The sequence below is a fragment of the Sparus aurata genome, chromosome 17 (assembly GCF_900880675.1).
Source record: "Sparus aurata chromosome 17, fSpaAur1.1, whole genome shotgun sequence".
NCBI lineage: Eukaryota > Metazoa > Chordata > Actinopteri > Spariformes > Sparidae > Sparus > Sparus aurata.
Window position 1 is genome coordinate 26,748,195 of NC_044203.1, and position 14,119 is coordinate 26,762,313.

Below are 14,119 nucleotides of genomic sequence, written 5' to 3' on the forward strand. Positions count from 1 at the left end.
AATATGCGAGCCATAATACTTGTTGTAGCTGTCTGAGGTGGAGATGATTTTGACTGCTTCATATGGTCTTGTATAGCATAAAAACAAAGATATTTCATAAGATGATCATAGGTTTAATATTTAGTGTCTGAATCTGTAAAGTAATTACCACTCTCAGATAAATCAAATGGAATGTAAAGTATAGTATTTCTCTATAAGATGCAGCGAAGTAGAAGTGTAAATTATCATGAAATGGAAATACTAAGTAAACAGGCTTAGTTGCTTTCCAGCACAGTGTGTAAGCAGCCTTAAATAAATTATGATATACCCATAAAATGTAGCTAAATACAACAGTGCGTGCATAAATGTAAAATACATGTCCAGCCCAAAGTTCATCTGTACCAATATAGATATTTTGTCTTGGAACATCTGAAATGTGCCGTCTATTTTAAGAAGCGGAAAGAACTGTGTTTTGTCGGTGAAAGAAAAAAAAGGAGACAGACAGTCTAATAGCGTACATTTTTTATTGTGTAGACGGCTCATTTGGGTCACTTCACTCAAATAGGAAAGTTCCTAATCAGAAAAGATCTAATGCCTCAAACTTTCCCATGAGACGTGAGTGGGTGAACTCACAAACAATTTTCACCAAAAAGACAAGTCATTTTTTGAGGAATCAATTACTTCATTGTAGAAAAGTGGGGGTGGGGATGATCATTGAAGTGGGTGAGTGGGATTTGTGGACACCGTTGATTTAAGACCCTTCTTTCTCAAATTTTAATTCACTATACAAACATTCAGTGTAAGTCATATGGATGTCTGTTGTCTGGGCAGGTCTCCTGATGACGATTGATGAATAAACCACTGAAGTCTCCTCTTCTGCCTGCAGCAGGAAGTAAGAAATGCCATCACCCAAACAAAAAAACGTACATGCTGCCTTTTTTTTTGCTACATGGTTGACAGTATTACGTCATCATATATCGCTTACCCTTCCTTTGAAGCCACAGCAACGCGGGTGAATAGGAAACGCTTAAAGAGATGGAAATAGAAACAGAATCAGGCAGGACCCACAGAGAACTTCTTGAGACCACTGAACAAGCGTTAAACAGGAAGTTTAAAAAGACAAAGGCCTACATTTCATTACCTGCTCGCAATCTTGGTCTAAGGAAGCAAATTAAAAGTGCCAATAAAATAAGACATATAAGGGCTGCTGCAGTCGTTCCATAAATAACAATTTGATTTCCACGTTCTGTAGGTGTATCTGTAAAAACAAAAAAACACAAGCAATGATACTCCTTTAATTCAGGTCAACAGCCTCTTAAAGAGGGCTACGGCGAATTCACCCACCTGTTGTTGTAGTTAAAGCATTAAATGGTCCTTGAGTGCTACGAACTGTAAGGTTTCCATCAAAAACCCGCTTTGTGCTGCAGTTTAAAGACCCATACTGATCTACAGTCACCGTCCTTGTTTCTGTCTTCACATTGAATGCGTTGTTGGGTTTGATGTCACTGAAATCCATGTCACACAGCATATCACAAGAAACAGGTGACTCCTCACTGTGTACTATAAAAGGGCCAAAGAAAAGGAACAACAATTTTTCACCTGGGGTTCAGTGTTACGGCCTTGAAATAATGTTGTAAAATGTTTTATATATGTCATAATGTACAGTATATATCAAATTTTAAAATTTCCTCAAAAGCACTAATAAATGGTAAAATTGGCTCACAAACTCAAATATCACATTTTTCGACCAAAAACCTCAATATATCATAATTGCAACAATATTTATGGATTACTGGATTACTTTCACAAAATACAACAAAAAGAACGATTATTAACAATGAACCATCATTAGTAATGTGGATATAATGACAAAGCAGGTTAAGTATTGGAACAAGTTGAACATTCTGATACATTCAGAAAATGACAAGGTTTTAAAACAAGGGAAAGACAACACTTTGACCATATCATATAATGATATTCAAAGTCTAATAGTGCCTAGCAACATAGCAGCTATATATTGTCTCATATCACAGTCACAATTTAATATGTATATATTGCCAGGCACTACTTACAGGGTTGAATTTTTGACATAAAACATTCAATGTTGTGCTTTTTTTCTCACCTGTAAATACACACAAGTTGATAGTAAGTAGCTTCTGCCAGTGTCCGTCACATCGACTTGTCCAACACGTATATTTCCCAGCATCTGCTTTTTCCACATTTACAATGCGTATAGACTTGTTGGAAGTCACAATGTCTGATTCCGGTCTTTGTATTGAATTTATGCTACTTGCTTCAAAAGTCCATTTTAAGTCCGTCAGTTGACCGGAACAGGAGGGATGAGTAAAATTGCTGCCCGCAGCAGCGTCGATTGTTGTATATGTTTCTTTCAGAGTTGCTGAAAAAAAAAGGTATTGTTTGTTTGAGGTTGGACTTTTGAAAGTGTATTGAACTAAACAAACAAAGTGTGTGGGTACTTCAGTTTGTATGAGAACAATTAAAGACAATTAAAATTGCTCTGACCTTTCATCAGAATAGTTTTGCTCTGTTTATCCCCACACTTGTCTCGAATACAAATTTCACACCAGTAAATGCCTTGATCCTCCTCTGTTAGATGATGAATGAGCAGGGAACCGTTGGACAGCACTGTCATTCTGGTACGAAAAAGTTCATGATGGCGTGATACTCCTTTCATCTCTTGAACAAATAAATCGATTTTTTCACTATGTTCATCTTTCTTGTACAACCACTTGAAAGAGGTTGAGTCACTTTTGTCCCGTTGACATGGTATCACAGCTCGACATCCCAGCATGACTTGAAGGTCATTTGTGGCTGCCAAAATAATGTTTTTTTGTTATACACTCATAGTAGCTCGAAATTGTACGATATGAATAATGTTGGCTATACAACAGTAACTCCCTAGAACTGTATTGTAAATGCAGTGTAATATCAATGATTCATTCAGTTACTTACTGTGTCTTGCAGCAAAAATGTGTATGTTCCATATAATCAGTAGAAAAATAAAGCCTCTTTGCATTGTTCTCAAAGCACTTGCGTTTCTGTTGAAATAAAGAAAATAAGGAACCGATCGAAACATCTGCTGACACATCGAAAGTGGTCTAACACTCAATGCGGAGGAAATCTACTGTGGCTTTCACCCACACTGTTTTTTCTGATTGGGTGCCTTTTATTCTACTTGTTGCATTAGCATAGGTGTTGGATTACAACAGTGCAACAGTAACAAGTGTTGTTTTTCACAACAAAGTGTCAGTTTGTATCCACTGGTTTTCATACATCTTCTGTAAGAGATTATTTGTTAATTATTTGAGTAAAACAATAAAAATGTAATAGTTGCAGTTAAGCTAAAACTTGACTTGAGTTTCTTGCAATGGCAACTTTCTACATAAAATATTGTTTTATGCTCTACAGGTGTTGTGCTTGAGGTTTATTTGAGCACGCTGAAAGTTCATAGATCAGTCTGACAGCAACCACTGATAAGGAGCACACTGTCTGGAAACTGAAGCAAAAGTTTACACGACGTGAACAATATGACTCTGATGTGTGAGTCACACAAAAACACTTACTCGTGCTTACTAATGCGTTACGATTTTACCGTTCTTTCAAGCTTTGATTTTAAATGGTTGTGCAGCCCTGAATTTGAATAAATGCATATTGCAGATACTTCCACCAAGGAGGTTATGTTTCCAACTGTGTCCATTTGTTTTGTTGGTTGGTTGGTTCGTCAGCAGGATTACACAAAAAGTGCCACTTGGATTTTCATGAAACCTGGATGGAGGATGGGTATGATTTATGTGCTGATAAGGTTTTTTTTTTTTCTTTTTTTCTTGTAACATTTTTGTTGATGCACAAAAGGAGGCTGGTGGGCGTTGGGCGGATGTAAGGTCTAGTCAGTACCATTCTAGTTTGAGCTTGGTGAACAGCATCGCAGCATTATTACCTTAAAAAAGCTTACGAACCAAAAAAAACAAAAACCGAAAAACATATATGCACTTGTATGCTCTTATCCATAGCACTTAAATCATAGCGCTTATGCACTTAAGGTATCCTTGATAAATAGCAGCTACTATGCTCAGATGAGGGTTTGAAAATTGTTTCTGTTTTCCTTTTTTACTCTATCTACAGCGATATGTAGTGCTTTCTTTCTTGTGACAAATGTACTTTGGAAAAAAAGTCTGCTAAATGCCCTAAATGTAAATATAATGTAAATGTAGACACAAAAACTCATTAATTCCCACATCAGTGAATCTCCTAAAATTATGCCATAAGACAGGGGTTTGGTGAGGGTGAGAGGTGTTGTGTATTTGGCACTCGCTGTATTGTTTTGTCTTGTCTGTTGATGTATGTTCTGTATTATATGTGTTGCTATGTAGCAGCCTTTTGTCCAGTACAAATCTCCCTCGGGGCAAACAAATGAATCTTAAAATCTTGAATCACAAACATACAAAATGGCGCACACTGAACACGTGTGCATCAGTGACAAGTGTGTCCGTGCTGTATCGTAGGCAACTGTAGATAAATCAGTTTCTTGAAGACGTTTCACCTCTCACCCGAGAGGCTTCTTCACTTCTAACTGACTGGAGGGGAGTTTGCAGGCGTTGTGTGGGAGTGTCCTTACAGTCATTAAGGTCACATGTGAGCTCTGAGTTTTAGAGTCCTCAGGACCACTTTTGTGTCATTGACCCGACCTGCCTTTATGTGGGTTTCTAAGGCTAGGTGAGCCCTGATGTGAATGATTGTTAAGCTGTCTGGAGAGGGAGCTCTGTACTGTATTGTAGGTGGGTGATAGGTAACGTTGTGGGCCACCTCCTCAGTTCAAAGACGAGGTGGCCCGTTACAGATTGACATAAACAAATTCTTTTACTGCTCTTTCAAACCATCTGTCGTCTCTGGCCAAGATGTTGACATTGTTGTGATTTGTCATTTAAAGCCATTTGTACTCACTCCTGTGTATGCTCTGTAATGTAGTATATTGTTGACACATCTGAGAACAAAATCACACATATACCTACATAGACATAGTACATAAATTGTCACCTTCACAACACATACTGTATGTTCTGATGTATCAAAAAAAACAAACATTTAAAATTAATATTCCCAAACATATTTTTATTGTAATTACACAGTTTTATGTCACTTTAAATATCACATCCTGCCTGTTGACTGTAAGAAAAAATTAATCAATTAAAAAGACCTCTTCACCATCTACTTGTTGGACGCGCAGCACGTCCCGAACCGGGCAGATTCTCCGCCCACCGCCGATTACGTCATACGCTCAACCCGGCTCCTGACTACAGGGGAGCCTCTGCTGAGTTTCGCTGTTGATCATCCAGCGGGTCGCCTCCCGCCATCTCTCCCCTCCGGCCCAGTCACAGGCACCGCAGACATGGAGTTCACCGACATCTTCGTGAAACTGCAGCCGTGCTGGCCTCGCATGCATCACTTGTTTGCCTTACTTTGTCTCGTGGCCGTCGTCTATAAAATGACCATCCTGTTCGCCAAACAGAGGGACGCGATCCGAAACTTCGCAGCATTTCCGTCACCACCTTCGCACTGGCTCTTTGGACATGTTTTCGAGGTAATGCAGTCTCTCTGGCGCCCGGCAACAAAGCAGCGAGTAAACACAAGCCTGCACAGTGTAGTTAGGATGAAATGCAGGAATGTAACGACCTATTTACAACTTTATAAAGGGTTTAATACGCCTTTAAACGTATTTATTGAATTATTTATAACTTTCATAGGCCAATAACGGATTGCTTTGGGTTTTTAGACACTAGTTTATTTGGCTGTTTTTTGAAGAGCCATTCTGCTTAATCTGTGTTTTTGCAAGACTTCAAATTGTAATTGTGTTTACATTGTGGTTTTGCAACCTTGAACTAAGCAGATATATATGCTTCCTTTCTAACTGCTTATTAGCAGCACTGTAAAAAAGTACACAAAAGTTATTGTTGAGTAAAAGTAGACACATTGTGTTAAAATATTTCTTTGGTAAAACCGAGGATTCGATTCGACTTACGATTCAGCCGTCAATAATTCGAATGCAAAACGATTCCTCGATGCATCTCACTGTATGGCATCCTCAATGAGCTATATTACTGCATATGGCTACGTTTTCATCATTTGAATTCCCCCTTTTTATTCATCCTTTTATCCAAGTCCTTCCAATAATCTGACTACAGCAGTCTACAAAATAAATGCTATATCTTTTCAATACCTATACCTCAGTAGTTAACCATTTATCCGTCTGCAGTGCCTTTCACATTTGTTGTAATCTACAATATTATTGTTTTCCCATGGCAGATCAAGATAAGGCTTTTATTGACTCTGCTGCACACACCTCTCTCAGAGCTGGACGTCAGAGTTGACATCGCCTCCTCAGATCTTGGCTGATTAGCTGGGTTTGCTGTTATCATTTCATTTGGGGCTTCCCAGCAAGTTCTTTTAAAAGAAATTAGTTTTAATTATCACTCGCAGATCTCTGCCTTCCTCCGACATCCCTCCTACATAAGTAACGTATGCCTAATGTCTTACCACGATTCAAAGCATGAGAGCAAAGCTGCAGTGAACTTTATTGTCAAGCTGAGGCCGGACAATCAACAATCAACATGAGCTGCAGACTCTCAATTATGCGCTGTCTCTGCATCGATGCAGAATCTTCTATGTCCGCATCGTGATGCATCTTAGAATGGAGACATTTCCACACTTCTAATATGAATAGTAATCGGGTTAAAGTCATAAACTATCAAATATTAAATTTACTTAAGCATCAAAAGTAATTATCTGGCAATAAATGTACTTAAAATGAAAAGGTTAATTTATTTATCATATAACGACACCAAAATTTAGTTTGAGTCCTTTTTAGTTACATTACAGAAAAAGGATCCAAAAACGTACACAGGTGGAATTTGGAGGATGAATTTAGGAGTCCCACAGCTTTAGGAGTGAAGCTGCTGGGCTGCTGGTGTGGCAGCTGACACTTCTGTATTCTCTTGTCGGACGACAGCAGGTTGAACAGGATGTGGCTGTGGTGGGTGTCGTCTTCTACCATCCTTTGGGCTCTGTTCAGACATCTCACTTCACCGATATCACCGATGCTCGGTCGGTGGGTGTCAATGAAGTTCTGGGCAGTGTTAATCACCGGCTGCAGAGCCTTTCTGTCCTGAGCCGTGCGCGAACATCATTGTTTGTAACGCAGCCGATGATAATGATGTCGTCTTTATACTTGATAATAGAGTGCACACAGCCCTGGGTGGGCTCCAGTGTTGAGCACCAACTTAGTGGTTGTGTGACTGCCAATTCAAACTGTCTGGGTTTTGCTTGTGAGGACGTCCAATATCTGGTTGCAGGGTGTGGTTTTAAGCCCACACTGTTAAACTTCACCTACATGGGTGAGACTGCATTAAATACTGACCTGAAGTCAACGAACAGCACCCTGATGAAGCTTTCGTTACTCATAAGGTGTGTGAAGACTGAGTGGAGGGCAGTGGATATGGCATCATTTTTGGATCTGTTTGTTCTGAATGCTTTCTCGTGAGGATCCCGGCTGGCAGGGATGTTGTGTTTGATGTGTCTCACCACAAATTCGCCAACTGGTAAACACAATCCAACCACTGTCTCTGCAATCTGGTTGTCAAGAATAAAGTAACTAGTTACTAAAGTTATCAGATAAATGTTGTGGTGTAAGAAATAAGAGTGGAGTATAAAGTAGCAGAACATGGATATACTGAACTCAAAATTGTATTTAAATACAGTACTTGAGTAAATGTACTTATTAAAGTACAAAGCATGCAGACAACAGGAAGGACAGGTGTTTGTCAAACTGTTTGTTTTAATTTTTCTTTCAGTTTAAACAAGATGGGACAGACCTGGACACGTTAGTGAAATGGGCAGAGCATTACCCTTATGCTTTCCCATTGTGGTTTGGTCCCTTTGTTTGTATCCTCAACATTCACCATCCAGATTATGTGAAAACCATACTGGCAACAGCAGGTGTGTGAGCGACTATTTTTATCTTTAGCATCTTTTTTTTTCTTTACATTTAGTTTGAACACTTGTGTGTTTTCTGATATCTGATATTTTAGGCACTATTCTTTATAATGTTTGGTTTATTTATGTACTGCTGCTGTGGCACGAGTACATCTGTCTATCTGTCTCTCTCTCATGGGCCCATTTACTACATTTTTACAGCTAAAAAATAAATGTAACACATTTTTGGTTTCTTTCCTTACAGAGCCCAAAGATGATCTTGCATATAGGTTTATTGAATCTTGGATTGGTAAGACTGCTTTCCCTGTCTTCCAGAGCATATGTTGGCTCATTGCCTAGCTAATTAGCTGCTTTACTCAAACACATGCGGTCTGTGTCTGTATTCAGGGGATGGCTTATTGGTGTCGAAAGGTCAGAAATGGTTTCGTCACAGAAGGCTCCTCACCCCAGGTTTCCACTATGATGTTTTGAAAGCGTACATAAAACCGATGTCCGATTCTACAAAAACTATGTTGGTATGTAAATTACAGTTTAGATGTGAAAATCGTAATTTATAATAGAAAATAAAGACCATGATATTGATGTCAAAGTAAAAAAGAAAATCTTGGTTTTGGTCGCCCAGATGACATATTTTAGTGTCGAGGGAATGAGTGCGTTGGAGTTTTTTTTTTTTCCATCTCCTGCCGAGAAGTCACATCTGTTCTCTTGCTGTTGCCAGGACAAATGGGAGAGTTATGCAAACACTGACAAGTCCTTTGAGTTGTTTGAACACGTGAGCCTCATGACACTGGACAGCATCTTGAAGTGTGCCTTCAGCCACAACAGCAACTGCCAGACCGAGGGGTGAGTCCACACATACAAACATTTCCCCACCATTCACAATTACGCTCTCACTCGTGTACCACTTCAGATGTGTGAATTATGAGTGGAGAAGATGTTGTTATTCATTTTCCCACATTCTCATTTCAGTGGAACAAATGCATACATCAAAGCAGTGTATGAGCTCAGTAATCTGATCAACCTGCGGTTCAGGACGTTTCCATATCACAGTGACCTTATTTTCTACCTCAGCCCACATGGCTACAGGCACAGAAAAGCATGCTCTGTGACTCACAGTCATACAAGTAAGATCTGAACATATACTTTGCTAAATTATCTTTCACATCCAGCCTGCAGCCCATGGTCGATATCTTACATGTTGCTGTATGTAAGGAGTTAGTCTCCAAAAATACTCATTAATTTTCTTGTCTTTTTTTAGGGGAAGTCATAAGAAAAAGGAAAGAAGCACTAAAGGAAGAGAAGGAGCTGGACCGCATACAGGCCAAGAGAAACTTGGACTTCCTGGACATCCTTCTCTTGGCAAGAGTATGTGGTTAAAAACATCACACTGACAAATAGGACAGTAGGGATAACCACACAAAAAATGTATCATAATTAAAATAAATATTTGTTAAAAAAAAAAAAAAAAAAAAAAAAAATTAATGAAAAATCACACAGATAAACAGTGAAAAACAATAATAAAGCTTGTAGTAGAGATTTGGCATAAATCTACAAATGTGCGTAGGTGGCAAAATCCCAGTGCAATGGGAAACAAAGAAGGCTGTCTCATGTCCAGCATATCAATTGCTAGTTATACAAAGGCAACACTCAGGATTTTTTTCCTCTTATGAGGAAGCAGCAATATACAACAAAGCTGCTTACTGCAAACATCCCTGAGCTATCCCAGTCTGACCTACCTCAACATTCCTGCAGTCATACAAGCCTGTCCGTGTGAATCTTTTCTTACCACACATAAAGGTAAGACAGCGTCAAATGTTAATGAAGATAAGTCAGTATAGCAGGGCAAACTTTTTTTTTTTTACAAAGAGGATAGTGTTCTTTGGTATGAGATGTTGAACATAAATCTAGCAGCAAACAATTATTTTCTATGTAAATATACGGTGAAGTAGAGTAAAGGCATCCTCAACTTAAACTTCTACCTCAACTTTATTTGTCCCTGAAGTGCAGTTGGTTTTTCCAGCAAGACTTCAAACAAGACGTAATCTGACCCTCTGTTCTCTTTTTTAAGTAGCTAGGCTGGCCGTGTGTGCATGATAGTGCTCGTGCACGTGCATGTTTTTCGCATGTCAGTCATTGTTTCCAACAGCTTGACAACTATGGCGTAACAGAACAATACCGTCAGTAGGCCTACATTAAACAGGAGATCAGTTTGCATTTGCAGAATGGGCCCTATTACCAGAGCAGCTACAGGTATGGAGGTGTGGAGCGAGGGAAGATTGTTCACTAGTTTATCAATACGCGTGTGGTATCATTTTGTCACATGGTTAAAAAACAAAACTGCTTTGCCAGCTTTTAATACACTTTAGACTTTACTTGGGCGGCATGCCCGACAAAGTTTATGTGTGAGAAACAGGGTGCCACAGGTATGTGAGAGAGGCGTGTAGAAAATCAATACGTGGTGGCCAATGATGTTGTGGCGGGCGGCTACAAATAAATTCATAAATGGGAAATTCTGTGAGTCGCTCTCTCTTCGTGTCTGTTTCAACATGGTGGCCAAGTAGGAAACCTGGTATTTGAGGTAAACAGTACAATAAAATAGGTTTCTGAATAATTTGAGAAGACAAAACAGCTACTTACCACCTAAATTTACTCTTTGACCTGACTTTCGTGAGTAGTTTCTGACGCTCTCTTCTTTTTTTTTGTCCCATTCCGTTCAGAAGGCTGATCATTACCATGTTCCCACTAAAGCATTAGAAAAAATTGCAAACTAACTGATTTCCATCAACAAATGTTAATGTAAATATTCTCATTAAAACACAATAAGCTAACCTCTGTCCTTGTCCTTTTCTTTGTTTCTGCCACTCCACCTTTGACCTAGTGAAGTAGTAGACATTCTGGGTTATCTGTGAGACGTCCCATGCTCAACATCAACCAGACAGCTATTATCTTTATTGTATATTTTATGCTCTTTTATTACAGTTCATAGTTAGGCACAGTACACAGTGCTCTACGAATAAAATAGACAGTAGATCTTTCTGCTAGTTGTACTTGTTGTCATAGTAGTCATACTCGTAGTAGTAGTGACACTTCAGCAAACAGTTATTTATTTCTTGTTTATTTAATCATTGTGTCTTTATCCCACTTTCAGGATGAGAACCAGCAGGGTCTCTCAGATGAAGACATACGAGCAGAGGTGGACACATTCATGTTTGAGGGCCATGACACCACAGCCAGTGGCCTCTCTTTCATCCTCTACAGTCTGGCCTGCCACCCAGAACACCAGAAGATGTGCAGGGAAGAGATCATGCAAGCCTTGGAAGGCAAGGACACTATGGAGTGGTAGGCTTACGTGTTGAAAACATTGCTATTTGCAAAGCAAGTCAGTCACAACAACTTGTTTAGGCCATCACTGTGTTCTCTTAGAATATCAAGAACTAACACAAAGTGTCCGTCTTATTTTAAGGGAGGATCTAAGTAAGATTCCATACACTACAATGTGCATAAAAGAATCACTCCGTCTTTACCCACCTGTGCCAGGAATGAACAGAAAAACCACCAAGCCCATTACGTTTTTTGATGGAAGGACTTTGCCAGCAGGTTTGTTGTTATTGTGTTTTGTGCTGCAGTGGTTCCTAGTGGTAAAAGATAAGATATTAACTTTTGTCTCAGTTGGTTTTTACCCAATCGACCTATGGCCTTAGTTTTGGTTTAACAATGTCAGCCTTGCACAACATGCATCACATAATTCACCTTCAACCTACAATCTTACCTTGCTGTTTCCTTGTGAAAAGCTTTAACGTTGTTAAAACCATTTTATTGCACTTTGTCTGATGGTGTCACAAACATTATATTCTGTTTGGCTGGTTTAACTCAACTCTTATATTCAATTGTTAGACTTACATCCAAGGTTCATTTTTTTTATGGTTGCCACATTATGAATGAAATGAAGATAATCTAGATGTCTTCTGCATCATTTCACACTCATGTCCCTCAAAGTTGTGTGGGTTTGATGAATGTTCAATGCCATAATGAAACTCTGGTCAGGAATCAGGCTGTTGCTTGTTTGTAGCAGTGCCTTCACAATTTGTATCACAGTTACATATCTAAACGTCTCTGTGCAATCCTAAACTTAAACACACATTTTTATTGATTTTTTTTGTAGGAAGTTTTGTTGGAACGAGTGTGTATGGGATTCACAGGAATGCAGCAGTCTGGGAAAACCCTGATGTAAGTCAAGATGTCATTCTGAGCAGATCTTCCTGAAGTGAAAGCTCAGCTGTGCCCACTCACTGCATGGCGTACGTTATTAATAGAATCAGTGTTCAAAGTAAAAGTATGATCCCTCTTTGATGTGCTGGCTCAGCACCTTTTATGTAAACTGTGTCAAATATCAAAGTGACATAGTCATTAAATTGGTGGATGATTTAATAATTAAACGTAGTGTGTTCTGGTTGGCTAGAGTCGCACTGGCTTAAGTGTTTTTTCCATCTGGTCTCAACATAGGTCTTTGACCCGCTGCGTTTCCTGCCAGAGAATACTTCCAGGAGGTCACCTCATGCTTTTGTCCCCTTCTCTGCTGGGCCAAGGTTTGTACACACCTGATACCCTCTGAACAGGCCACTAAACACTAGGAAAGAAGGTTCTCAGTTTACAGCTACTCGCCGACTATTCATTTAACTAACAATAGTTTACTGCATGTGAATGTTTAACCTGGCACCAGCGCCCTCGTTCGCCATATGACTGTTTTATTAGTGGTTAGAGTAAACATGACACAGGCAGAACAGTGTGACCTAGGATCTGTCCAATTTAAAATGCACATCCCCAGAAAGTACATACTCCTACCAACTCCTCAAAAACAGACACTCTGGGATAGCAGCCGAAAAGTTTTTAAAAGTTATGTCAATGGTTGATTTTGAGTAAGAATAAAAACTGAGTCAAGTTTGCAAAAAAGGAAAAAAGAAACCTGTTTTATTTGATAGACTGAAAACAGCTGTAAAACTGTGTAAGAGCAAGCTGGCATTAGCATTTTTGGCATTTTTAAATTGATCTCCTTCCCTCACAATGCAGAAATATATAGCAATAACTAACACTTTGTCCACTCTATTCTAATATTATGTCAATTCTCGTACTGAGTTGCCATCCTCTTATGTTTTAACTTACAATCATATAACGTATCGTCATAATCCTCATAATGCTGCTAATTCATATGGTTTCCTTCCTCAGAAACTGCATTGGCCAGAATTTTGCCATGAATGAGTTAAAAGTGGCGACTGCCCTGACACTGAAGAAATACGAGCTGATAGAAGACCCCACTTGTAAACCCAAGATCATTCCTAGACTGGTTCTGCGCTCACTCAACGGCATCCACATCAAAATCAGATCTGTAGAGCCAAACATGTAAAGGGAAGCCTACAGGGAATGCTGTTAACCTGGAAAATATAACAGTAAGGGGAAAATGTTAGTACTTTTATTGATAATATTTTACGCTGACATAGAATCACAAATACTGCTGATACTATAATGAGTGACTTGCTGATAAAGAAGTTGCATTTGTATTGCATTTAAGATCATTTTCTCACATTTAAAAAGGGTTTTAATGGAACAATGAAACATTTATGCACTTTATACTGTATGTGAAATAGGACTGGGCTCTGTAACAGGTAACAGTTGAATTAAATCTGTTCGTAATAAATAAGAAATATTTTCCTGTATTCATTTGTAAATAAATGATCAAATATAACGTATCCAGTTGTCCTCATTTCTGAGTGTCAAGTGTTCTCCCACTGTGTGAATAGCCATGTTGACCTATGATGAAAGTGTCTGTTTGTCTGTACCACATGGACTCATTTACATCTAGGAAAGAGACACCTGGTCAGCGTTCTACTCCCGAAAAGTCATTGGAATGTGCAGTATATATAAACTTGGATTACAGGAAGTTAAAGGGTAACTGCCAATTTTACAAATAAAGCGTGTTATGGTCTTTGGAATTATTTCTGCTGTGTAAAAGAGTAGTGCATTGCCTTATGTGGATAGAGAGAAAAGCTGCATGTCCTCTGATGAATTGCTTCTGGTCAGTGGGTAATTGTGGGTAATGTAGGCGCTGGGTTTTGAAAAGGGGTCCACTAGTTGAGCC

General features: G+C 39.0%; 2 protein-coding genes across 3 annotated transcripts; one reads left to right on the plus strand and one right to left on the minus strand.

Annotated features, from left to right (window-relative positions):
• Window positions 1-484: 484 nt before the first annotated feature.
• Window positions 485-3,124, minus strand: LOC115567505 (uncharacterized). Its single transcript, XM_030394176.1, has 7 exons — window positions 2,953-3,124; window positions 2,503-2,811; window positions 2,102-2,377; window positions 1,324-1,539; window positions 1,121-1,237; window positions 965-1,005; window positions 485-859 (listed from the first exon to the last, which is right to left on the minus strand). Exons 1-7 carry the CDS (start codon window positions 3,086-3,088, stop codon window positions 731-733), a joined length of 1,224 nt encoding a protein of 407 aa, XP_030250036.1. The 5' UTR covers window positions 3,089-3,124; the 3' UTR covers window positions 485-730.
• cyp4t8 (cytochrome P450, family 4, subfamily T, polypeptide 8) lies at window positions 849-13,730 on the plus strand. 2 transcript variants are annotated; one of them, XM_030394172.1, is made up of 12 exons: window positions 849-871; window positions 7,845-7,989; window positions 8,231-8,275; window positions 8,374-8,501; window positions 8,705-8,829; window positions 8,956-9,110; window positions 9,245-9,351; window positions 11,135-11,325; window positions 11,450-11,583; window positions 12,149-12,213; window positions 12,490-12,572; window positions 13,210-13,730. In XM_030394172.1, the coding sequence occupies exons 4-12, from the start codon at window positions 8,475-8,477 to the stop codon at window positions 13,385-13,387; spliced, it is 1,065 nt and encodes a 354-aa protein (XP_030250032.1). In that variant the 5' UTR covers window positions 849-871; window positions 7,845-7,989; window positions 8,231-8,275; window positions 8,374-8,474; the 3' UTR covers window positions 13,388-13,730. The 2 variants fall into 2 exon arrangements, with proteins under 2 accessions (XP_030250032.1, XP_030250031.1); XM_030394171.1 differs by lacking the exon at window positions 849-871 and adding an exon at window positions 5,278-5,578.
• The last annotated feature ends 389 nt before the right edge of the window (window positions 13,731-14,119 follow it).